Consider the following 25,280-nt stretch of genomic DNA (forward strand, 5'->3'; position numbering starts at 1 on the left):
GTAAGTAACAAAGTTTGTATTTTAATAAAAATGTTTTGAAAAACATGGTTCTCATACAGGTCCATCTAACAGCATGACAGCATATCTAATACAGCCAAAGAACTTTACTTTTGGTATCTTAACCATAGCTTGCAAAAACATACATGCAATGTTATGAAGCAGCAGTTGTGCCAGTCTCGATTTTTCAGATCAAAGAGTTCTTGCGGCAAAGCACAACTGATGTGGTCTCAAAGACTTTATTAACTCCAGATGGAGGGAAATAGTCAGCCAATTCCACAAAAAGAGCAAGTCTCTTTTAGTTACAATCAGTACTGGCCACAAATTAAAACCAGACTGCTTATGTCATCTGATCACCTGCATATAGATGCCAGTTTTTTCCTAGTTAATGATCTAATCATATGTTTTAATCTTAAGTATGGTTTTGTATCACAACAAACAATCTCAAAATTAAGAGAAAAAACATGTATGCTTTAAGATGATTAAAATCTACCAGGAGTCAAACTATTTAAAAAGAAATAGAAAAAAAGTACAATTAAGTAATTTAAGATGTTCTTATTAAAATATGAATACTCAGAAACTGTCTTTAGAATTCCAGTTCCATTTATGAATGTTAGGCTCACAGTAGCTGTTATGGGACAGTCTTTCTTCTTTCCCAAGCACTTTATATTTTCTCCTTCAAGAATGGCAATGAGAGAAATTTTCCTGGTGAATAGAAGCATTGCATTTATTCTGAGGTGCATATATAACTGAAAATCTAACAGTATCTCTTTTTCACTGTTAAGTCTGGTTAAAAAAATCCATATCAATATATCTAATGTCCTCATCTCACCCACTCAAAGTGACTTTTTAAGAGTGTTAGAGTTCTCCAGGGATGAATATTTATAATTATTGTAATTACATGATTATCCTGGGATGTTTTAGCTCATACAACCAATACGAGTCAAGTTAGGAAAAAAAATGATTCCCTTTTTCCTGTTTGGATGGCTCAGTTTAGTCATATGAATAACACCAAGTTCAGGGTAATCCACTCTCCATTGAGCTCTGAAGTCTGGAGCTGTGTACTGTGCTCTTGATTTCAACGCATCCTTCACGTAACTAATATTAGAAACATCTATGCCAGGCAAGCAGGCACAATGATTTTCTGATACTTACTGAAAAAAGATGCAAAGAAGTAAAAGCTTTTGCTAAAAAGAGGTTTTCTTTTTATATTGTCATACCCAGTGATGAATTAAAAGACAATGTCACTCCTCATGCTTTTAAAAATAGATTTATAATTTGGATGGTGACTGATATTTTTAGATATCCCAAATGATAAGATGAATTGGGAATTTTCTTAATATGAGAACAGCTGTATATCCTATATGAGGTATCTCGCACAGAAAATGGGAGGAACACTTTAGATGAGCACTGTGCAGTAGAGGTTTCTGTGATGATAGGAATGAATGTTCTATGCCTGTGCTGTACAATAAATACAGTAGCCAGTAGTTACATGTGACTATTAAACACTTGAAATGTGGATAATAAAACTGAGAAAATAAATTTTTATTTTAATTAATTTAAATAATCATACATGACTAGTATTTACTATAGAATACAGGTTTAGATTACTCTTCCTTATTAGCAGTTTAAAGTCACATGAGTTACTTTGAAATAAATAAAGTCTCCTAAGCTTGAAGGCTTAACAAGACCATAATCAGCTTAAAGTCTCAAACATTTTAAGAACACCTTCAACTAATTTGGAAAGATAGAGCTTATCCATTTTTCTGAACATGTCCTAACACAGAAATTACTACCAAAACTTCAATATGTTTAAGCTTCTATTTGTTCTTTTGCAAAGATGGTTTGAATAGTTCTCTTTTAAGTTCTAATGTGTTAAAAATCATCAAATGGTTTAATACATGCTAATGCATATATAGAATATTTAAAAAAGCTTATGCTAATAACAGTAATCACCATCAGCACAATCTTTCTCAGCCTAGCAAAATAACAACATAAAATCATTTGGCTAATTTACCCTACCATCGTAATTTTAAAATAAAAATATAAAATCATCCTGAGGAACATCCACTCAATTTGCCCTATATTTTATATAACTATATTTGTATTAAACAATTAAAAATTCTACAAGCTGATACGCGAAACCTGAAAAAAAAGTCTAGGTCACTAGAAAAACAAAAGAAAACCCCAACTCAGGTCAAATTTTACCTTGAAGTATTGTAATTAAACCTCTGGGCCAATAATTTTAAAAATGTGTACATTCAAGAATTAACATGAAAAAAACTAAGTAATTATTGTAAGATTTATGTTTCAGTTATTGCTGATTAACCTAGCCAAGTTCCACACACAGTAACACACATAAACAACAGCTTCCTGAATTTTATGAAACCTAAATTTAGTAAAAAGAAGCCGTTTTTAAAAAAGGAGTACATAAAAAGTTGTTCAATAATTATACTCACTCAGGTAAGAGTGCTAGATAGGTATTAGAGGAAGTTAAAGAAATTTCCTGAAAGTGATTTCCTATAGATTTTTATGATCATTCTGGATCCTTTATTTCCTATTAATACTGATCTTATGCATACACTCAGATAAAAAGTATCTTTAATGTAAATGGCAAAATTTTAAAGTTTCTGAAATTTAGGTCTTCCCACTTTCCTTGTTCCTTCTCTAATCTAAATTAAAACAAACATAACCCTCCCAAAAGTTATTAAAGACATTTAAATAAACCTAAGAATTTAAAGAATTCCTCATTTAAGAATTCCCCAATATCTAATATATAAATAACAGATTTGATAATTATCAATGCTTTAGTATTTTAATATTAAATAAATATTTTCTGCCATAAAGCACAGTCTACGACCATAGTTTTAATAGTAATTCCAGGCCTGAGGGAGAAAATATTTGGATAGCTCCAGTAGTAAATACCACAAGAACTGAAACCATGAGGTGTTATAAAACAAAACGTCTGAAGTACAGGAACTAAGTATGCACAAGCTATCTCTGTAGAAGATTCTTTTCATCTAATTAGCCCACTAAAAACTCTATGAGAATTTCTGTAAAAGGTACATATATATGTTTATATTTGACAGTTTCATAAATGAAAGGAATAGTATCTTTTCCCAAGAATTTCCAGAGACATATTTAGGGGTGAAATAAAGTAGTATGGCCTTTCTAACAACAGTAAGATAAAAGAATTCCAGCTTTTGGTTCAAAGTTGCTTAAAATCAATTACTACTTCTGCTAACAAGCATAATTGACTATTACTGGTTTTCAATTGAGAAACACTTCTTAGGTTAAGTTAAGCACATTTTTATTAACCTTAAGTTAATAGCACTGGGCATATTTCATCAGCTTTTTATTGTAACTGCTATCATTTCCATAATAATCACAAATTTTTTCCTGAGAGGTAAACTATGGAATATTTAAGAGACTGGGTTTGAAATCTGTATACCAGGATTAAATACACTGAACAAATCAATGAGCATCACTTCTTTGTTACCTACATGTTAAGGAAATTTAGATTCAACACTATAGCACCTGATCCCTTTCTTTAACAAGTTCATTAACTAGTGGAAAGGGACATAAGTTTCTTTCTAAAACATTAATAAAGCTACCAGCCAGTGACAACATACTCTCCTGGCAGAGACTATAGTTTCACCTCCTTGGTATGTGTGCCCACTTGAATCAAGGGGAGAAAATATCTTCTTGGATTCGTATCTTATATTCTTGGATTCATATTCGTTCTTGGAATATAGTCTTATATTTTTGGTAAAGGGAAAACCAATCAAAGTATTTAAGCTAAAGTCCTTGTCACTCAATGTCTTTAATATTCTGCCTTCAGAAAATTATTAAAGGACTTCATGTTTTCCTCATCATACACATTAGATTTAACTCCACTGGGCTCGTCTGAAAATTTGAATTAATACAATGGTATTTTTTCCCTCTCATGTTAATTAGCAACAAATCCCCAATGAAACAGAACTGTAGTTGCATATACTCTCACCTAGGTTTCTGTGCTTTTACTATTGAAAATGTTTATTTGAAAAATAAGTCTTGGAAATACTTACAGTTTTAGCTACTTGAAACCCTACTTCTCAAAAATATGAATTATGTGGGCAGGCAGGTGCCAAAACTATGGCTAAACCAATTTCCAGTGCTGTGAGTTCTATTAGAAGAAAAGACCTGCTAACTTAATTTCCTGAGTTTTTAAACATACCTAGGATAGTCTTAAATTCTTCATCTTAAATAGAAATAAAAATTTCCTTGACTGACTACATTAATTAGCATTCAGAAAGTTGGTAGTTTTGATCATATATGCAAAATATATTTATTTTTAGGAATGGCCTAGTGTTTTCCTCAGTTACATTTTCTTTCCATTTTAGTACATTTTGATACAAAACATGCTATGCTATGGAGATGACTTGCCCCTGGATGATATAAAAGAGAAAACTTGTTGTTGGGAGAGAGACCTGGGGGTTCACTTCTGGCTTAAGCACTTACTAATTGTGTGGGGATTGAGCAAATTACTTAACTTCCCTGAACCTCACTTCTCTTATTCAGAAAAGGTTAGAAACAGATAAATGACAGCAAAAATGCAAGAATTGAATGAGGTAAACATAAAGTCCCCAACATAGCTCCTGACACAGAGCAGGCCTTATAACCAATCATATTTGTTCCTGTCTCATCTTTCCCAGATTCCAAAATAAAGAAGCTCAATATTCAAAATGTGTTTTTAAGCTTGAGCTTTAAACTTGGATTTCTGTGTTGGCTCTAATAAAAAAAATAATCCCCTGATACAATTAAAAGAACATCATGTCCATTTTTGCTGCAATTTTTATACCTGAAATATTTTGCAGCATCTTCAGTTCAAGGCCTAGAAAATGGAGGCTGATCAAGTCAGAGGAAGGCTGAAACTCCACTCCTCAAGGTGAAGAAAACGTGAGGAATCCTCTCCTCCCAAAACTTTCCTTCCTTTACCTCTAAAACATTCTAACTTTCTGCATAAAGGACATAGTTTAGTCATGTCAATGAGAATACTAAATGCAGGGTAAATTCCTTATTTATAAGGAACTTCAGAAACCCATTATCCCTTGCTATTTTTATTTTTATTCCTTTTTTAAATCTCAAAAAATAGGTAATATTTAAATGGTTTACATCCTCTATCATAAACACATATTACTATCTTATAGTATGGCACAGAATACAGCTACACTAAAGCTATGTATAATATAGAACATTAACCCTTTCACTTTTCAAATAGTGGAGGAAAAAAAGGGTTAACATTTTTGGATTTTCTCTTCTGCATGTTAAATGTCTGAGCCTGTTATATTCCAATAATAAAATATAGCCACATAATCTTAAATAATAACATATGAAAAGCTATTCTGTGGTTAGAGGTTTTTCCTACAGTTTGTCATTCTTATTAATAGCCAAAACATAGTAAAAATATATGGAATCAACTTGGAAATTTAAAAATAAAAACAAAAAAGAGGGGGGAGCATTTTTGTTTAAGACCAGTACCACTCCGGATTTCTTGCTCTCTCAAATACCTGTGAGGGGATCATAAAAATAAAATCAATGTGAATTTACCAGCATTTCAAACTATTAATCTGTCCTATCATCTTAAAATAAATTGACAAAATGGAATCAGAAAGAGGCTCAACTTTAACATGTTCACTATGAGAATTATATAAAAATTCCACAACTCAAATGGAGAAGTATACTTCACTTAGAGTCCAGAAATATTAATTTAAAGTGACAGTTGTTATTAGAAAGCATCAACGGGGAGATATTTCCTAATATATACTAAGACTGAGATATACCTACATACCACATGATTTCCTTATTGAAGAGAGTAATAGTAAAAAACTAGATAGAAGTGGTAAAAATACAATGTATATAAGAAAATACATATAAAACCAGGGCCTTTTGATACAGAAGACTAAGACAATAAATATATCACCTCTTTATGCATTTTTCAGGAACATAAGTCAACTCTGACCTATATCAGGCACAGGCTATCAATTTTCAGGCTGTACTTCTCTACCGTACCAGCTCTGTCATCTACACTAAGCCTGGAAATACTTAATATGATCAAAGCTGTTGCCCGCCCCCCCCACCCTTGCAATGTAGAACAAAGAGAAATGTTGTAATAGAGTGATCTGTGCTCTTGAAAGAATAAAATCTAAAGTTAATTTGAGTTATAGTCTCTTTGCTTCAGGGGTCCTGTATAATTAATTTTACTGAACACACACACACACACACACACACACACACACACACACACACCACCTTTAAACAAACTATTTTACTTAAAATTGGACATAAAATATTTTCACATTTGAAAGACAGCTGGGAAGAGAAAACTGCATAGATCAAGTAATTTCACTTATATTACCCATTTAAATAAATCTCCTTCTTACATTCTAATAAAGCTCTACTTATGCAGGCAGTGAAACATATACTTTTTAATGAGTTTAATGATAGTTTGGCTTGATTGTCATATATTAAGAAATCTTAACCAGAAGTTAACCAAATACTAACAGTCCAAAGAGGCCTTACCAAAGTAATCGGGGAATGAAGAAATGCTTTCATTAGTTCTCACAGACCCTCATACCCTCCTTAGAAACATCCAGGATGGGGCAAAAGTAGGCTTAAAGCTGCGAGTATGCAAAAGTTTAACCCTGCATTATTATTTATTAATTATTGTATTAATCTACTTTTGCCCCACCATGTATGCTACTTTAAACATTCAAGTGGTAAGAAGGGTAGACACAAACGTATCTGGATTTTATACCTATTTTAGGAAATGTGATTAAATTTTCTTTATAACTTCAAACATTAATATTAAAAATGCTTCCACTCCTTATGCCCCAACCCTCAAATATCACTAAGTAAATAATAAAACACCCGAGGGAAAACTTTCTTGGGGAATGATTGAGAAGAAAAATACGTAATTTCTGACATAAACCCAAGACTGTTAATTCACTAGTATAACGTTTTTATAATGTTTAACAAATATCTTACAAAGATAACTCCCTCCTATACCCCTTGTCAGAGAAGTTTACTTTCTTTTTAGATATTTTTGCAGAAGATATTTTTGCAGAAGCACACTGATAATTAATACTAAGTAATGAAAGTAGAAAAGTCTTACTAAGCAACACAGAAAGGTATTATTTTAAAACATCTAATCATGTGCTGTAAATTGATCAGAAATACATTCTTTAGGAAATGTATAAATGCATTCTTTAAAAATACTGATTTACTTTATTAATCTGTACAGGGTCAAAATTCTAGTTTGATTGGAAACAGATGGTATACCAGTAAAGTCAGGCTCTGGACCTGAAACTCCAAACAGGAAATACGGCCCTCACTAGCTGACTGCTTCCCTAATCATTCCCAGAGCTTCATACTTGTTATTTTTATGAATATCCAATATGACTTTCATCTCTGCCTTCATCTAAAAAGAATGATATAATCCTCTCATACTATGTATGTGTGTGTACTTTATATATAGATTATACATTTACAAACATTAAAACAAAGGTATTTTCAAGCTCATTACTAGTAATCAGGCATTAAAAAATAACTCACAAATTCAAGTTTATTTTCTATATACTATTTTAAAAATAAAAGTCAACAACTACTGACGAACTGTGTTGAAGATACAACTTTATTGACACTACTTACAAAGAAATACACAATCTAAATGTATCACAGAAAATGATCAAACAAAACCTCACAGATTTTAGTAAAAAGCAATTTAATTTACATTGCTTTTCATTAAACCAGTCAGCTATACGAACAAAGAAAAAAGACTTACCGTTTTCCCATTGTAGTAATACATCAAAGAATTGCTGCCCATTCCAGGAACAGGATAAGCACAATACATGTTGATTTTGAAAATGTTCCTGTTTGCAGCTAATGCACACTGCTTCTCTCCAAGACAGACATCCACACAGCCAGAGATAAGTCTTCAGCACTATGCATCCACACATGGATCTACTCAAAAGGAACTTATGCAAAACAGGACTGAACCAACTCACAGAGCAGAGAGGGAGGGTTTATGCTGTAAGTAACCTCTTTCAATTTCTTTTTAAGTCCTTGCATTGTGGGGGATGCGAATAAGGCAAACCCCAAGGTATTAAAAAATACAAGTCACTTACACATGCTAAATAATAAAACATAAATATCCCAAGGAATTATTAATTTTGTCATATATATGAGATTATTTATTTCAAAGAAAGGCAAACTAAGAGATCTGCTAATCTGTTTTTAGTTTTAATTAAATTAGAGCACTTGTGGCCGGGAAACCTAGCTTGCCACACCTCTAGCAACACTGCCATCTGGCATGGTCTAAAGTTGCTTCCAACTTTGATAAACACGAGATCAAGCAATCAGGAATTGGAAACACTGGATCATGTGTAACAAGAAGGATCTGGGCAGTTAAGCCTTGTACAAAATCACTTCCTGGAGAAAGAGGACATGTCATGTAAGTACCTCTTAACTAGATGGAATAAAAAATGATTCTTTAAAATTATAAAAATCATATTTAAAAAAGGAACATATTTCATGAAAATGTTCAGTCCAAAAAAACAGATATTCAGTTATAAATATCCTTAAAATCCTTATTCATAACATCAATATGGACTGTACTCTTCTAGAACATCTAACATATATTAAGTAACTCAGTAATTAAATAGAAAAAACAAACAAGGTTTTTTGTATTCCCTTATAAAAGAGTATGAAAAGCCTGTATGGATAACAGGCAAAAGGTACAGTCTGGCTAATAACCTAAAAAAGGTTTTCTGCCTCTAAATCCATTATTGTTTATATGGAATATTTTATATATTCATATTTTGATGTTAATGCTTAAATTTATCAAAAAAGAAAATAATTAGTGTGGGAACCTGACAGATTTTAGACAATTCATTTTATTTAGAAGTCAAGGGGTTTTAGACATTGTCTGCAAATATATATTTCTCACACACAAAAACATTTTGTTATTTAAAAACATTCTCAATTTTTTTTGATGTGGACAAAAAATAGAACAGCAACTTTTCTCTGATGTACCCCCATCAAAACCTCTCTGTACTATCTCTTCTCCCTGTGCCTTGTCAGGTTCTAATACAAGAGTGTTAATCAGAGAAGAGCTCACAGGCAGCAAAAAGGGGCACATTACTTTTTTTTTTAAAGATACCTTTGATGAAACAGAACAACTCTTAGAAATTTTCTATAAGGGATCTCCCCCTCATTCTTGTGAAACATATTGGTCAAATTATAGTAATAAAACTAAATCAGACAATAAGGCCAGCTAACTTCACAATGTTTTAAAAGCTGATGCTATCAGAGTAACAATAAAATCTCCCCACACTCTCCAGATATAGAAAAGGCTAAGCAGCAGCTGCAAAAGAACATCACTGTACAGCAGACTATTAAAATGCCAGTCTGCAAAGTGGTTTGTAACTTCCTCCCTCCTGAGAGGCCACAAAGACCCATTTCAATCCTTAGAGAACTGTGTAAAAAGCTTTGATTTACAATTAACAATGCCATGCCTTAAAACCATTCAAGTAAATTTTAGTCTTTCATAGACACAGTCTTTCTCTAACAGAATATCTACTCTTAAAAAAAATAAAAATCAACCATCTGAAATGACATTTTGTTTTTTCTCCCAATGATTAAAATTATTTAAAAATCTTTACTTTTGAACAGAAACAGTTAGGATGGGGGATGAGAGAGCCACAAAACACTGACAATTTCTTCCTACAACCATTATTCCGACCTGAGAAAACTTTTACATATTGGTTCAAAAAAAAAAACCACAAACCCTACAGGAGTTAGGCTCATTTCTCTGGAGCGTGCCAGAAAAGTGAGAGAGTATACAATGTTGTCTGATAAAACAAAAGCATAATTAAACTCCAACTATGCAATCTTGGCTATTAAAAGCACAAAAAAAATTTTCAGTACTTCATCATTAGTTATTTATTGTAGAGGCAACTATATTATTCTGAAAGAAATAATCAAATATTTAAGTAAAAAAGAAATTCAGAGTAAAGTCAGAAAGCATAATCTTTTACTATTCTAAAGCAGTTTATTAAGCAACAAGGTAAGATTTGCTATTAAACCTGAATGTGAAGTATGGTAGTTTTTAAACAGAGTTGAGTAAGTAATTAAAAGCTTTTGTTTCTACTCTTCATTCCTCCTCTCAAAAACACAGATACAAAATCTATACATGTGTATTTAAGACCCTTCTTCTCCAATACATAATACATTCACTAGGTATACACAGCTCACTAAGAGTGTATGCTGGTGGTGGTGATTAGGTAAATCTACATATATGACATTAAACTCATTCCTCAAAAAGAGAACAATAATCACAGAAAACTGGTGGTAATCTAAATAAAATGTTTTCATATTCTACTTGCACATTATGGTAAAGCTTTTTAAGTTTATTGCTTCAAAATATCTTTTCGAAGTTGCCTTATCCAAAAGAAACTAAAACTGGTTGGTGCAGACAGTCATTTTCTTTATCACAATTACAAATTACATTCTATGATAAAGTCCTTTTTTCTCTTCCTCAAGAATATTTTTTGAAAAAATTTAATTTAATCTATGTAGCAGCTGCAGCACAATTTTTTTTCTTAAGGAGAATCATATTACAAGAAAAAAATGCATACGGACAGATCAAATGTTGCTCTAGTAAAGGCAGTTGTTTAATCTTTGCCTTTCTTTTTTAAAGGAACATGTCAAGGGTTAATCCTATGACTCCATCTGACAAAATGAGTCAGCTGGAGACAGGGCCACTTTTTAAACCTGACTTCAGACAGACATGTACTCTGTACAGGAGCTCTGAACTGTCATACACTTTCTATCCTGAATTGATTGTTTCTACCCACAATTCTACCTAATCATTCGTGTTATTCTGAAATTATATTATCTAACTCAACAGTCATATTACCTAGTCCAAAATCTAAAACCCCCCCCAAAACAAAAAACAACCCTCCCCCAAGAAAACCCCAAATTTCATAGCCAAATGGATATACTGCAAACATGGGCAATGGGATTAATAAAAATGTCAAAAAATCCTGGAAAAAATATGATTAAGAGCCACCCATCTTTTATTAGGAAAATAATTCCTGGTTTGAGGATTATTGCATTTCATGGATTTTCAAATGTGCTTACCCTCTTCAATGGTTCAGGATGTGATGTTTACTGCCATTCTAAAAGTCATCAAGCACAGACCTAAGCTAGACAAGAAAATGCTATAAAGTGGTTTGCCTAAGCAATTTACCTCTTTACTAAAGATTTAGAAAAGATATTTTCAAAAAGTCTACTAGGTAGGGACTTTCTGGCTACTTCAGTTTACATTCCAGGTCCCCATTCAAAAATTTCCCTTTTCCTTATTTTTCTGTTGAGTAGGAGGTTGGCAGATCTTCCTTGGAAAGCTATGCACTATTTCTTTGGATTAACCATGAAGTATTTTAATCTATTTTAGTAGCTCTTCTTTACCCCTGATATTTGGATCACTGTAACTCTCATACTTGTTTTTAAAAACAAGAATATTTCCAGGGTTATCTAAAACTTTAAAAGTTTTCAGCCCTGGCTGGTGTAGCTCAGTGGATTGAGTGCAGGCCTGCGAACTAAGGGGATCTCAGTTCCATTCCCAGTCAGGGCACATGCCTGGGTTGCAGGCCAGTTCCCAGCAGGGGACGCATGAGAGGCAACCATACATTGATATTTCTCTCCCTCTCTCCTTCCCTTCCCCTCTAAAGATAAATGAATAAAATTTAAAAAGACTTTAAAAGTTTTCAAAACATTTTTAATTTAACTGAATTACATACCTTGAATTAATTAATTGATTGATTGATTAATTAAGGCCAGTCAGTGGTTAATCTATGTATATATTTTATAAAACAAGCAGGCAACATTATGGTATCCCAAAAGGCCTGAAGATCTAGTTGGGGGAAAAAAAAATCTAAACCTTGCTCATAAGTTTCCTCATGGCAAGTTTCAACATTAATTCTAAGTGAATCAATTCAAAAGGAAACCTGAAGGGTGATAAAAGACACGAAACAAAGTTCACATGTAAATAATTCCACAAAGGAACTCTGTATTTTCCTAAAGTGTGAAATTCAGTAAGTAATAAATGACTGGCTGCAAAATAGGTGGGGGTGAGGACAGGTTTAAGAGGATGACAAGCAAAAAAATAAATAAAATAAATGGGCAGGTTCAAAGCAAAAGACCCTTCTCATTGCCTCCTCTTACTTAGCTTGTAGAGAGATGACTTGTGAGTGCATGCTGTCTCCTAAATGTGCAGCAGTTCGTTATTTAGCCTAACTAAATCAGACACCAAAATTCCATGTTTTAGATCTAAAAAAAATTGCAGACTTTTCTAGTATATGCTGCTTTGTATAAAAAAAAGTCATTCCTAAGTGTTCATAAAGTTGGTCTTCTGGTCTTTTTTCAATATTCTCACAATTTAGAAAATTTACTTATACACATAAAAATAATATAAAATTCTAGTAAAATAACTAAAATAATTCTAGTGAAAGACTGGCATCTCTTTGAAACCAATAGAATAACATTCAATGCATATTATTTAAAGATGTTTTGACCCGAAATCATATATTACACCATCTAATTCAACAATATCATTCATCTTGCTGATATGAAACAATCAGTAAAAAGGCTCCCGAGTACTGTCTTTTCAATGTATGAAAATATTAGAGATCAAAGACCTGATTTTGCGACCTTCAGAGTATCAGGTGATACTCTGAAAAAAAGTGTTCCAATTATGCCTTATTTGTGAGTACCTAAATCTTAGTCAAACCAATCATCAGAGTTATACTGAATGATACAGATTGGTCTGAATACTGGTATACAACTTATTTTCAATACTGGTTAAAAATGAGGAGCATCAGACTTCTGGCCAAGATGGGAGGCATAGGTATATATACTTTGCCTCCTCCCACAACCAAAAGAAGGACAACAGATTTAAAAACAAACAGTAACCAGAAATGCCAAAAATTCAAACTGTATGGAAATCCGACAACCAAGGAGTTAAAGAAGAAACATTCATCCAGACTGGTAGGAGGGAAAGAGCTGCTGGGGCAGAGAGGACTCATGGCAAGGCAGCAGCTGGATGACTGGGCAGATGAGGTTGCAGCTGGTGGACCAGGCAGTCTCACATTTTCGTGTAGATAAACCGGGAGGAACAACTGGGGAGTGAGACAGACTGAGCAACCCAGGGTTCCAGTGCAAGGAAATAGAGCCTCAAAACCTCTAGCTGTAAAAATCTGTCAGGGTTGTGGTAGCAGGAGAAACTTCTAGCCTCACAGGAGAGATCACTGGAGAGACTCACAGGGTCCTAAAATGTACACAAGGCCACCTACCCAGGGAATCAACACCAGAAAGGCCCAATTTGCTTGAGGGAAGTGGAGGAAGTGACTGAAAGCAAAGAGAGCCAAGCAAGCAGCATTATTCCCTCCCTGGCCCCTCCCCCACAGACAGCACTATGTAGCAAAGAGGGTTGCCCCACCCTGGTGAATACTTAAGGCTCCGCCCCCTTATAACATAAACAGCTGCACCAGACAAAAAAATATGGTCCTAATGAAAGAACAGATGAAAGCTCCAAAAATAGAACTTAGTGATGAAAAGACAGCCAACCTATCAGATGCAGAATTCAAAGCACTGGTAATCAGGATGCTCAAAGAATTGGTTGAGTATGGTCACAAAACAGAGGAAAAGTGAAGGAAGGCTATGCAAAGTGAAATAAAGCAAAATATATAGAGAACCAACAACAACTAGAAGGAAACTGGGACTCAAATCAACGGTTTGGAGCAGAAGGAAGAAATAAACATTCAACCAGGGCAGTATGCCAAAACAAGAATTCAGAAAAATGAGGAGAGGCTTAGGAAGCTCCAGGAGAACTGTAAACATTCCAATATCCAAATTATAGGGGTGCCAGAAGGAGAAGAGGAAGAGGAAGAAATTGAAAGCTTATTTGAAAAAATAATGAAGGAGAACTTCTCCGGTCTGGCAAAGGAAATAGACTTCTAGGAAGTGCAGGAAGCCCAGAGAGTCCCAAAGATGTTGGACCCAAGGAGGAACACACCAAGGCACATCATTATTAAGTTACCCAAGATTAAAGAGAAGGAGAGAATCTTAAAAGCAGCAAGAAGCCCTGGCTAGTGTGGCTCAGTGGATTGAGTGCTGGCCTGAGAATCAAAGGGTCACCAGTTCAATTCACAGTCAGGGCACATGTCTGGGTTGCAGGTCAGGTCCCCAGTGTGGGGCACACAGGTAGCAACCACACATTGCTGTTTCTCTCCCTCTCTTCCTCCCTTGCCCTCTCTAAAAAATAAATAAAATGTTAAAAAAAAGGCAGCAATAGAAAAGGAGACAGTTACCCACAAAGGAGTTCCCATAAGGCTATCAGCTGCTTTCTCAAAAGAAACCTTGCTGGAAAGAAGTATTTGAAGTCATGAAAAGCAAGGACCTACATCCAAGATTACTCTATCCCGCAAAGCTATCATTTAGAATGGAAGGGCAGATAAGTGCTTCCCAGATAAGGTCAAGTTAAAGGAGTTCATCATCATCACCAAGCCCTTATTATATGAAATGTTAAAGGAACTTATCTAAGAAAAAGAAGATCAAAACTATGAACAGTGAAGTGACAACAAACTCGCAATTACCAACAGCTGAACCTAAAAAAACAAACAAAAAATCCCAACAAAAAACAAACAAGCAACAAAAAAACTAAGCAAACAACTAGAATAGGAACAGAACCACAGAAAGAGAGATCATATGGAGTGTTATCAGTGGGGAGGGGGTAGGAGGAGAATGGGGGAAAAGGTACAGGGAATAAACATAACTGATAGGTACAAGATAGACAGGGGGAGGTTAAGAATAGTATGGGAAACAGAGAAGCCAAAAAACTTACATATACGACCCATAGACATGAACTAACAGGTATGAATGCCAGTGGGAAGGGGGATACAAGGTGGAGAGGAATAAAGAGGAAAAAAAATGGGACAACTGTAAGAGCATAATCAATAAAATATATTTAAAAAAGAAATGAGGAGCATCAATGTACACGTAACATACACTTCTCAGAGCAAAAGAAAAACACATGCTATAGTTCACAAATCACATCACCATTCTCAAACATAGAATATCAGATTTCTTATTATCTGTTTACAAAAATCTCTAATTGAGTTTAGAAATGCTTGATGATTAACAAATTAGAAAACACCTATCTGCATAGCCAATGGAAACAATAAGTTACATAAATTGCATTTATAGGGCAAAAGAATACTTGTTTAACTTCCTTTTGACAACCATATGACTATAATGAGGATGGGTAAAACAGCCATACCTCCCGGAGGAGAAAGCAAATAAATCTCTTTCTGGGGTAAATAAATAGCATCCCTGTGACATCAACACTAACAGGATTGACAGATCATACAAAACTTCTAATAGGCAACCATTAGACAACCCTTCAAACAAGACAAAACTGTAATTCCTGAGAATATGTAAAACCTGAAGCAAACTGCATGTTTTCTTTGAAATATTAATGAGGGGGTATCCTTTTTCCCTAGTAATTCCTGTGCCTCTTGGCTGTCCCTTTCATTTCCCACATGAATTGCAGTTTGTCACTTCTAATTTACCACTTGAAATAATATGTTAAGAGAATCATTATATTGCAACTTGATAATTTTCCTGCAGATGGCTCATAATCACAGGACTACCTAATGGTGTGTTTGAAAGTAAAACAACAACAACAACAGGTTGCTGTTGCCTAGGTTTTAAAAGTCCTCAGTAAAAGAGCTTCCAAGACCAGACAAAGATTTTCACTCTTGACTTTATTAAGCAACCTACAAACAAAAGAAAACTGTAAGCAAAAAAGTCTATTTTTAAAAATCATCTGCAGTAGGTACACAATTTGGTCTTGGGTTGAGTTAGTTCTCCCCTAAGAAAAGTGCCACCCATCTTTTTGTTTCTTTTTCTGACCTGTGTACATTATTTTCCTCTGAGCTGAAAAGAGCCAGATTCTCTCAATTTATGAGAAATAAAGCAGCACCAAGATATTCTAGTCTATTAAAAAAAACAGATGTAAGAATTTGTAATCTGAATAGCTAAAAAACATAATTTCTGGCCCCCAATCTGTGTTTTGTTTCATTAAAAATTCTTATAGTGGCTTTTTTTAATACTTCATACCTCTCATTAATTAAATAACAAGAATCTACTTAATCACCCTCATATTTTTAACAATCAAGTAACAAACCACATTTAATTTTAGCTATACTCACTAGAAGAAATAAATCATGCAGTTTCTGAATTTATTTACAAAAAGAACTACAGTATCTTAAAAAGTATGGTTTCTTACTACTAATTCTAGTGACCACTCTCAACAAAAGTCAAATATTTCATTGTGAAATGAAAACACATCTACTGGAGGGTATAATAGGCAGGGAGGAGTATAATAGGCAGGGAGGGTAACACATCTATGGGAGGGTATAATACATCTACAGGAGGGTATAATAGGCAGGGAGGAGATGGGAGGTGGTGTCAGTTCAATATAGAACAAGGCCAAAGAAAGTGTGACTAGTGTTTGGTATGCTTCACTAATAAAGACAATATACCACCCAAACAATAAGTGTCCCCTCCCAGAAATACTGGGAAACTGACACAAATCTCTGAAAAAAACGAATCTACTTGTTTTATGTTTCTATAACACATCTACACACAGTAGGGCATAAGTATTCTTTATACCACTCATTAGTACTCTGTAGCATAAGACAGGCTGCTCTGCTCAGGTTCCAGACATTGTGATGTCATACTATATGATGAAAAAGAGCACTGGACATGGAATCAGGAGAGAGGAACCCAGGTTTTAGCTGCACCTCTTAGGAGATATGAGAGTTTAGGCTAGGTCTTGAATTTCCCTGAGTGTAAGTAAGTATCCATTTCTGCAAAATGCAGCACTAAACTAGGCCAAAGATTTCCTAAACATTTCACCATCAATAAAACCTTTTATTATCTACTCAACCCCAAAATACTGAATTCCTATTTTGAAAGATTTTGGTCTTCCAAACTCATTTTTATTGAGTTCTAATGAACTTTTCCCTGGTTTAAAAAAAGAAAACACAAGGCCATGTAACTTCCATTTAGATCTTCTGATTAAAGGAAAATGAAGCATTGCCATGGTGAGCTGAAATAATTCTAATACGAGCAATTTGTTGTTTTAACTAGCATGGATATTTTTATTTCAGTAAACTACACAATTTATTAGGTATTCTGAAATATTTTACATCTTGTCAGATTACTATTTTTGAAGACCCAGGCTGTGACTTACTGGCATAGATAATACTTAGTGTCTAACCAGTCTTAAACTCTATACTTTTATAATCATCTCTGCAAGTGGCATAATTAAAAGCCTAAAGCCTCACATGAGAGGCTGACACAAAAGGGAATCCATTCAATTTACAATAGCCAAGAGTTGGAAGCAACCTAGGTGCCCCTCAGTAAATGAATGGATCAAAAAATTGTGGTACATATACACAATGGAATTCTATGCAGCAGAGAGAAAGAAGTAGCTACTACCCTTTGCAACAACATGGATGGAACTGGAAAGCATTATGCTGAGTGAAATAGGCTAGGTGTTGAAAGACAAATACCATAAGATCTCACCTTTAACAGGAAGCTAAACAGCAAAACAAACAAGCAAGCAGAAAAAAAACCCACAAAGACACTGAAATAGAGAACAAGGGGACAGCGACCAGAGGGAAGAGAAGTTAAGGGGAAAAAGGGGGAGGGATTTGGAGGAACAAATAGGAAGGACACAGGGATGAGAACTAAGGGGGGTGGAAATGGGAGGGAGGTGGGGAGCATGGGGCGGGGGAGGCTGGGATGGGAAAAATAGACAAAAAAAACTGTACTTGAAAAATAACTAAATAAAATTAAAAAAAAAAAGGGAATCCAAACACATAGCTGCATCTTCTCAGTTCTAAGCTGAGTCCAAATGCTTTATATGCTAGTAACATTTATGCTAGCAAATGAAGTATTTTTATAAGGTGTTAGTAATGTAATTTCATTACCTAATTAATATTTTTATTTAAAGTCAACACCTTTTAAACAATCTTTCTAGTGACTCAAACAGAATAGCAGGGGGGAAAAGAGAAAGAGAGAGGGAAAATTTGACATCTTACCAGTAGGTAACAACTCTTACTGAACTTTGTCACTATTCAATTAGTTTCATAACAATTTTTCTCACTAATGTATAATTTGATCTACAAATCAAACATTTTATGTTTAACATAGTATCATCTGGAAAATGAAAGAATTTTGGCCATGCCCTTCAAATAAACATGTGAGCAACTACAGAGATGATTATGCTTTTAATCATTTGTTATACTTTTAGCAAACAACAAGAAGTTAATGAGTCAATAGGGAGCCCATCTTCATTAAGTAGAGTATGACTCCTGCACTATTTTGTAGTAAAGAAGCTGGCCCTACATGTTTGTGTTTAGACTGGAGAATTTAGTAAATCAGTAAAAGAGATGGTTAAGCAGATTATAAACAAAGGTGGCTGTAATAAGTTTACAGGTTACAATAGGATAGGAAAGGGTGAAAAGCAGATACCTTTACAGGCACGTGATCTTGACACCTGTTACCCTAACACTGCTTATTACAGACTGAAATGACTGATCTATAAAAAAAAAGTTCAAACTGTGTTACTACTCTTAAAACTAAAACAAAGATCATCTGAATGTAAGAACAGTTATCAAATGATAAAACTTTACATGGAAAACCAAATATAGGTCTTCCCAGTTCTAATGTATATATCTGAGGGTGAGACTATTACCAATGTAAAAAAAGAATTTCAGTGATCTTTTTTTTTTTTGCCTTCACCCAAGGATGTGTTTATTGCTTTTACAGAGGAAGAGAGAGAGAGGAATATGAACATGAGAGAGAAACATCAACTGCTGTCTCCTAAATGTGCTGCCAAGGGGGACTGAACCTTTGGGTATTTGCGATGACACTGCAACCAACCAAGCCAGAGCACCAGGGAGAGAGAATTTCAGTGGTCTTTGCCACTGAAAAGATTTCCACTTTTCTGCCCTGGCTGGTGTAGCTCAGTGGATTGAGTGCAGGCCTGCGGGCCAAACAACTGCGGTTTGATTCCCAGTCAGGGCACATGCCTCGGCTGCGGGCCAGTTCCCAGCAGGGGACACATGAGATGCAACCATACTCCATTCCCCTCTAAAGACAAATTCATAAAATCTTAAAAATAAAGATTTTCACTTTTCTGATGAAAAATTGGAGCTTTTTTTCCTTCCTAAAATGCTTTTACAAAGTTTAAGCATGTTAACTGTTTTATAATATAGGTGGTTAATATATACTATAGTTCTCCCTGAACGATGCTGATTTTAGATAATCCAATATCTTCTCCGAATCAACTGAGCCAAAAAGAGCTATGACTTGATTGTTAATCATTTGAGTTTGTTTATTTATTCAACAAATATTCACTGACCATCTATTATGCAACTAGGTGCCGTAAATAAAACAACATAAAATCCCTGCCTTACCAAGTTTCTCCTGGGTGAGACAAAGAGTGAACTAATTACAGTATATCTGATGGTAATAAGTGTTACAGAAAAATATAGTAAGAAGGCAGTGATGGGGGCATCATTGACATTTCATATAGAATGGTCAGAAAAGATTCCCAGTAATGAAGTGATATGTCATTAAAGAGAAAAGTATGTGAGAAAACTAGCTATGTGACTACTAAGGGAGGTGTGCTCTGGCAGAGAAAAGAGTAAATACAAAGACCCTGAGGTAGGAGAGTGCTCACTATCTTTAAAGAGCAATAAAAAGGACAGTGTGACCAGAGGGGTAATTAGTGGAAGATACAATCTGTGAAGTAACAAAGGTGATGGATAAGGGTTTTGAAAGCCACTTAAAGAATTTTGGGATTACAATGATAACAGATGTTACTGGAGGATTTTGAACAGGAGAATGGTATCACCTGATTCACGATTTTGAAAGACCCCTCCTGTGTTAAAAAGAAAAGACTGAAAAAAACTGGAAGAGCTGTTGGGAAGATTTTGCCATAATTCAGGAACCAGATAATGGGACTTCCACAGTGATGATAGCAATGGGTAGTGACAACCAATCAAATTCTTGAAGATAATTTTAGTAAGAGAAATTCAGTATGGGAAGATAACTACTGTTTCACTTTGAAACCATAACTCTATCTTTTTCCCTTTGGGGAAAGTATTCCTGTTAATGGTTTTCCATACCCTTTCATGTGGATACAGAGAAATGATCAGATCACTGGGGAGAAATAGGGAGGGGCCGTAGGAGGAGTTTGCCAAGGCACTGGTAGGCAGTAAAGGACAGGATTGGCTAAGAAGCTGAATGCCTCCAGAGCACAGGGAAATAAAAGGAGGGCGAGCTCTCTGGCTCCTGGGGTGGTTCTGTCTGTTTCACAGGCTCTTCTTCCTGAGGATGCCTGGATGATCATGCTGTGGCTGCCTGTGTTTCCCAATGGACATCATTTTGGATGGGAAGGAACTCTGGGCACAGCCTAGGACCAAGCTGGCCAGGCAAGAGGGAGGCAGGTTTATCCTTTGGGTGTTTGTTCTACAGGGAACAGGTTCTGAGGCAGAAGCTTACCATTCTTCTAAAATTGTGTAGTTTTTGTATCTTACGTTGTATGTAAACTAACCCTATAGAAATAAGATAACCAAAAAAGACAGAAAAACTCAGTTGTTAAGAGTTTAGCATTAATTGATAGGTTTAAGTGATTAAAGCTGTGACTTGATAGGCTTAAGTGATTGCTTTTGAATAGAGACCCCTTTCCTTTATCAGCCTCAGCTGAATAATAAAACAGTCTCTGGAATTTTGCCTACAGGGTGGTGGCGGGCAATGGGACCCCAATTGCTGTTTGGTAACAATGTGAGAATCCTGTTATTTTTATTCCAGTAACTAGGTCAACTAAGTGCACTGTAGAGTAGTAGCTGGATTACCTATAATTTACCATTTTTTGCAAATTTACTCCTATTATTGTGTATAACTAGAAGTTAACTGCATGTGTGAGAGGGAACATAGGACAAATAATTCAGCTTCTTACACAAAGAAAGCAAGTTGACATATTCTTGATGACTTAAAGAGCCAGAGTAGGAGGAAGCTGAAAGTACAGCATGAAGCAGGAAGTTATTAACAGATGATGTTCCCTGTTAAAGAAAACATGAAATAGCTTTGTAGTATCTATTTTTATTCTTTTAATTCAAAAAGAATATTCTGGATTCTCCAGTATATACCCAGAGGGCAACAATTACACAACATGAAAATATTTAAAGGTTACTTCTTTCCAAAGGTCAAAGTTATCTTTTGACTATATGAATCTTGAAGACAGGGTACAGGGTCCATGCTTTAAATCTCTAAAGCCTAAAGGAGTTATTTATTCACAAGGAGCATTAATATATATATATATATATATATATATATATATTCATTGACTTTAAAAGAATGGATTCACATTTTTCTCATTGGAAATCTACTAAATGAAGCCACTTTAGTAGCAAAATGTTTCCAATTCTCATATTATTTTTTGAAACTTGTAAGTATCTTTGATATTGGAAAAGATACTGATAACCTGATTTCAGATAATGTCATGTTTATACTTCAAAAACGATCAAACACATGTGAATTTTATTACTTAATTATTAAATATTAGCAATTTTTAAAAAAAGATTTTTACTTATTCATTTTCAGAGACAGGGGAAAGGAGATGAGACAGAGAGGAGTATCAATTGCTTGCCTCTGGTTCACCCCCACCTGGGTACTTGGCCTGCAGCACAGGCGTGTGTCCTGACTGGGAACTGAACCATTAATCCTTTGCCTCACAGGCAAGCACTCAATCCACTGACCTACACCAGCCAGGGCAAATATTAATTATTTTTTAATACTTGCCATCATAAAGCTAAAGAGGGTCCTAAATAAGAACCATAAGTATTCACTTAAATTTATAGAGAGAAGGTGAATTTTTTATTCATGGAGTAAATATTCTCCTAAGTTTTATATGAAGCTTTTATGTTTAGAGAAAGGCATGGCACATACTTCAACAGACTCTGTTTCACAACCATACTTAGGATGGAATTGATTCTCAAGCTACTAGGAACTTTTAGCATTGGGTTCTATGAGAAATAATAGTCAAGCTGTTTATATCAGAGTCAAATTATTTAAATAATGTATGCCCTGGGACTAGCAGTGTTTTTTAAAATGCTTAAAAGACTAAATTATTAATTTAATCTATATAGCATTTATTACAGTCCTCAAAATTTGATATTATACAAATACAATAAATGACTTTTCAAAGGAAAATTATTACTGGTTAAACAAAGGGAATATCAGTGATGGCATATTTAGTGTCAATAAATTACTCAGGATGTGAATGTCTTTTCTAACTTTGAATGAAATCCTAAACCCTAAACATCCACAGTGATAAAATTTAGATTTCTTAATTTATTCCTTCTTTCTTATACAGTGGTACCTGGGTACTTGTTAATTCATTCCAGAACTCATGAGGAGTGCTGAAACCAACAAGTACCAAACAATGAAGCATTTTCTCAAAGAAGCATTTTCTCTTATGGGGCTTCATCATGACTCTTACAAGTGGGATGAGTTCTGAGTAAGCACTGAGTACTGAAACTTTTTTCTTGTCAAAATGCAGAGAGTACAGGGTTTGACAAGTTCTGAAACCAATGAGCACCAAGGTATGACTGTACTTAAAATAATCCTCAATGTATGAGGCAAAAAACAAAACAAAATGAACTTCACGTTTCTACTGATGCTGACCACCAGACACTGGGCTTAATCTCCAAAAGCATTTACAGAATTCAACTACATATCCTTCAAAAACCATGCAAATTGCGCACGCGCACACACACACACGGGGTCTTATCCTACATTTGGTTTGTGAAGTCTCAAAGAGTTGAAATACCAACAGCTGAAGAGTTCAATAAACCCTAAAAGCCAGCTCTGGAATTCAGGCATGTTTTTTCTTCTTTAAAAAGAAATAGAGGTCAGAAAATAAATATCACTGTACAACCACATCATATCAGTACAAATAACTGAATACAGAAGACTCACTGGTTACTTTTCCTTCTGCTTTTTCACTTGAAATGAGATCAAACACATTACTGGCTTATCACAAAAATGAACATCTTGTAACTATGGATTAAAAGCCTATTATCTATAATAATACAATTTTGACACTGTTCTGAACAGTAGTTACTGTCAGCATAAACAGTGGCTATTTCTTCTCATTAAACTATGAAGAAAATGTCATTTGGTGACCAAATTGAATATAAACTTGGAATGAATTTTAAAACCATCCCCTTTACATACTAAAATTTTTCTGCTAGTCTGACATGTAAGGTCAGAGAAAGAACTGACGACTTTGGAAATTTTATGTCATCTTCAAATGATTGGGTATCTTCAAATAGAGACAGCTTATCTAACAGCCAGAAATAGAACTCTATAAAGTACCTACAGTAGGTGTGCCCTCTATGCTTCTCTGCCAAAGAAACTAAGCAAAAACCTATTCCAACTCATGTTCAATAACTGAAGGGTTCATTCATGAAGTTCTGCTGAAGGTGGTGCTGTGAATAAATACTATTTATTGTGTAACCACTAGGATTCTTGCTAGTCTTACAGGCCTATGATAATTGTTTAGAACACTGTTCTGTTAGCTTCCTAGGGACTTCTACAGGACATACCCTTTGATAGTACTCTACTTGCTGCTCAACAAATTATTTTCATGGATAAAATGGAGGACATACGAGAGGCAACCACACATTAATGTTTCCCTCTTTCCGGCCTTTCCCCTCTCTCTAAAAATAAATAAAATCTTTAAAAAATGAAAAAAAATCATTAAATTTATTGAAGTGACACTGGTTAATAAAATTATATAGGTTTCAAACATACAATTCTATAATAGATCATCTGTATATTGTACTGTATGTTCACCACCTAAAGTCAAGTGTCCTTCTGTCACCATCTATTCCCTCTTTACCTTCTCTTCCTCCTGCCAGTAATCTTTGAAATGGTACTTTTCTAAGTTATGTACTTCTAACCAGCACCAGAAAGTTGTATTTGTCTTCTCTTTCCTATTTAAAAAAAATCCTTAGTTTAGCCACCCTCAGGATTTAATATTCTGACTTTTCCCATTTAATAGTCTTATTAATTCTATTTAGTGTGTGTATGAAAGTGCTAGTTCATTGGACATGGTTTAGTGGTCTTTGTGGTTTGGGAACACCTCAGTATATCTCAAGGGGTGCCCCTAAAATCTAAAATTTAATACTAAAAATAATTCAAAATTCACATGAATTAAAAAAGCCATTTTCAACAAAATAAAATCCTATAAAATTCTGGGGAAAATGGAAGTCCCTATTTACTAAACTGTAGTCAATCATCAATCCATAGGCTAAAGACCTCTGTACCTGTATAAAGCAAAGCAATAAAAAATGGAATCTAAATGGTTTTGAATCATCCCCAAGACAATAAAGTAATTTATGTGAAGAAGAGTTAGAAAAAAAAATTTTGATGGCTGGGGTGGTAAAATACAAAGAAATTATCTGATAAACTGTAATGGCTTTTGTTAAAAAATATATACACACTCAAAAACAGGACAAAGAACAGAATAACATTTGATAAAACAGATTCTGTCATCAGCATACATATGGGACGGCAAACTAGTTATTTTCAATTGAATGAAACATGGCATTTTGATACATATTTAAGATCTGATGTTCAAAAGATGTTTTCAAATGCTCCTGAACCAGAATACAACGTCAGGAATTTGAGTCTAAAGGCATTCTAGAATTTGTCTGGGTGCTTACTTTCTGGTGATAAAAATCTTGAAAGTGTCTTGCTTCTTTCTTACTTCAGAATTCTAGGTTTTCTGTGGCATATTTTTAAAAAAGGATTTACATTTGTAAATAAATACTAACACCAAGTTAAGTAATGAAGTATAAAAAACAAAGAAACTCACTATCTGAGGAATGTTTCAAAGGGTCATAAAGATGTTCAACCAACAATAATTTTTTTTAAAAAAGCACAGACTTGATTGATTGATTGATTGATTGATTTCAGAGAGAGGGGAGGGGAGAAAGTGGGGAGAGGGCAGTGACCTATTTGTTGTTCCACTTATTTCTGTGTTCACTGGTTGATTCTGATCACATACAGAACCTGTGGCATTGGTGCATCAGGATGAC

At 34.5% G+C, this 25,280-nt stretch overlaps 1 protein-coding gene across 13 annotated transcripts in view; it reads right to left on the bottom strand.

Annotated features, from left to right (window-relative positions):
• Positions 1–25,280, bottom strand: part of TCF12 (transcription factor 12) — a 389,260-nt gene that overhangs the window by 47,438 nt on the left and 316,542 nt on the right. For 2 of the 13 annotated variants that reach the window (XM_053670011.1, XM_037151081.2), the window contains exon 1: positions 7,820–8,111. The exons of 9 other annotated variants lie outside the window; for them this stretch is intronic. In XM_053670011.1, coding sequence (XP_053525986.1) covers positions 7,820–7,888 — 69 coding nt within the window. In that variant the 5' untranslated portion in view covers positions 7,889–8,111. Of the gene's footprint in view, positions 1–7,819; positions 8,112–25,280 lie in introns of those variants that run through there. 2 more of the 13 variants (XM_037151083.2, XM_037151082.2) reach the window with 2 other exon arrangements.

This window comes from Artibeus jamaicensis, unplaced genomic scaffold (assembly GCF_021234435.1).
Source record: "Artibeus jamaicensis isolate MK-2021 breed Jamaican fruit bat unplaced genomic scaffold, CSHL_Jam_final contig_548, whole genome shotgun sequence".
In the NCBI taxonomy this organism is placed as follows: Eukaryota; Metazoa; Chordata; class Mammalia; order Chiroptera; family Phyllostomidae; genus Artibeus; species Artibeus jamaicensis.